Source organism: Octopus bimaculoides, chromosome 25, assembly GCF_001194135.2.
Source record: "Octopus bimaculoides isolate UCB-OBI-ISO-001 chromosome 25, ASM119413v2, whole genome shotgun sequence".
Taxonomy (NCBI): domain Eukaryota; kingdom Metazoa; phylum Mollusca; class Cephalopoda; order Octopoda; family Octopodidae; genus Octopus; species Octopus bimaculoides.
Window position 1 is genome coordinate 5,439,530 of NC_069005.1, and position 1,989 is coordinate 5,441,518.

General features: G+C 39.0%; 1 protein-coding gene across 1 annotated transcript in view; it reads left to right on the top strand.

Annotated features, from left to right (window-relative positions):
- LOC106880032 (chymotrypsin B) overlaps positions 1–1,989 on the top strand; it is a 25,208-nt gene that overhangs the window by 13,770 nt on the left and 9,449 nt on the right. Inside the window, exon 2 of the mRNA XM_014929834.2 lies at positions 366–459. Coding sequence (XP_014785320.1) covers positions 366–459 — 94 coding nt within the window. The remainder of the gene's footprint in view (positions 1–365; positions 460–1,989) is intronic.

The window sequence follows — 1,989 nt, forward strand, 5'->3', positions numbered from 1 at the left end:
GGTGGTGGTGGTGGTGGTGGAGGTGTATAGTTTGAGAGGAATAAGGTGTTTGGCCGAATGGTAGCGGTGGCGTTGGCGTTGGTGTTGGTGTTGGTGGTGGTGGTGGTGGTGGTGGTGATGGATGTTGGTGTGTTTTGTGTGATATCTGTGCACGTGCATGTGTGTGTGTGTGTGTGTGTGTATTCATTCTCTGTTCGTTCGGAAATATCTTTGAACATTATGAGAGTAGGAGGAGTAGGAGGAGGGCTGATCTGTAATCAGAAACCTACTGTCCAGAGCATAGTGTAACCTGGACTACATAATACAATGTGTCCTTTATTTTAAAGTGTTTTGATAGCTTTTTGTTGTTTTTGTTTTGTTTTAAGACGGCCGAGATGTGATTTGGTTGCTATTCTTAGCAGTTTACTCAAGGGTTTATCGGGAGAGCACGTGATACTGGCTTACAAAGTATTTGTGTCAGTTCGTATCGTTGATTTATCCTTTCAGCTGAATAGAAAGAAAGAAAGAAAGAAAGAAAGAAAGAAAGAAAGAAAGAAAGAAAGAAAGAAAGAAAGAAAGAAACATATATAGACAGACAGCCAAACAGATAAACAGACGGGCAGATAGATAGATAGCTAGATAGATAGATAGATAGATAGATAGATAGATAGATAGATAGATAGATAGATAGATAGATAGATATGGAGAGAGAGGAATGGGTGGAGGGAGAGATAGAGAGAAAGCGTCAGAAGAAATGACCATAAAAAGGAACAAGTTTTTTAAATATGTCGGAAATGTCTCCTTCTCTGAAGAGCGGAGTTAGGAAGAGAAATAATACTTAAAAACCATTATGAAGATAGATCGTTTGATTTTTTTAGGAAAATGTGGTCACAAGTGAAGAAAAGGAGTGTCAGCTCTTCACAGTTAAAATTACCATCACCATCACCATCAGCAGCAGCAGCAGCAGTAGTAGTAGTAGTAGTGGTGGTGTCATTTTTCAAACAATTGTCTTAACAATAAATTTGGGATTGCGAATTCAAGTTCTGTTGTTTTTTTTTTATTTGTTTTAGTCATTAGACATACTTGAAACTCGCATACTTGAAACTCGCATTGCCGACCTACTGAGAAGTACCATCCTATATTCCGCAAGAATCCCAAGAGAGATTCTGGAGATTTGGGGAGACTTGGCATCGCCGAATCTCAAGATAAAATTAGCACGCACAAGCGAAGCGATGGAGTTTCCCGTTGGAGACGACGTCTGAGCGATCAGCTCTTCTTTTTTTCTTTTTTTTTGCCGAACGACCTGCACAAAAGATTCGTTTATAGTGATCAAATGTTCACGCCGCAGATAAGCTCACTCCCTTCAATCAAATCGACATTACCTGAATAGGTGAACAGAGCAACGTGAGATGGAGTATTTTTGTTCAAGAACACAACGCATCGCCCAGTCTAGGAATTGAAATCACGATCGCTAGATCGCGAGTGCAACACTCTAACCACCGAGCCACGCGTCCTCCACAGGCGAAATACTATTACTACTACTACTACTACTAATAATAATAATAATAATAATAATAATAATAATGATGATGATGATGATGATGATGATGATGATGATGATGATGATGATGATGATGATGATAATGATAATAATAATGATAATAATAATAATAATTGGACAAATAATAATGTACGTAGAACAAATAGGGGCGGCAAAGTACGTGGAACAAATAGGGGTTGCAATAAGGATGGAGCACTTGCAGAAAACAGCACTGCAGCCGAAGCGACTCGAAACATGCACTCAGTTTATGGGAAAGAATGCTTGAATGAAAGAACTTGCTGAAGATGGTGTGCAAAATTCAGAAGTGGAGATTTCAGCCTTGAAGATGAAGATCAAACAGGACGTCCAGTTGAGTTTGATGATAAGCTCCTTGAGGTATTACTTGAAGAAAATCCTGCATTATCAGTTGAAGAATTGGCAATAAAGCTTAGTCAAACCATACAACTGTT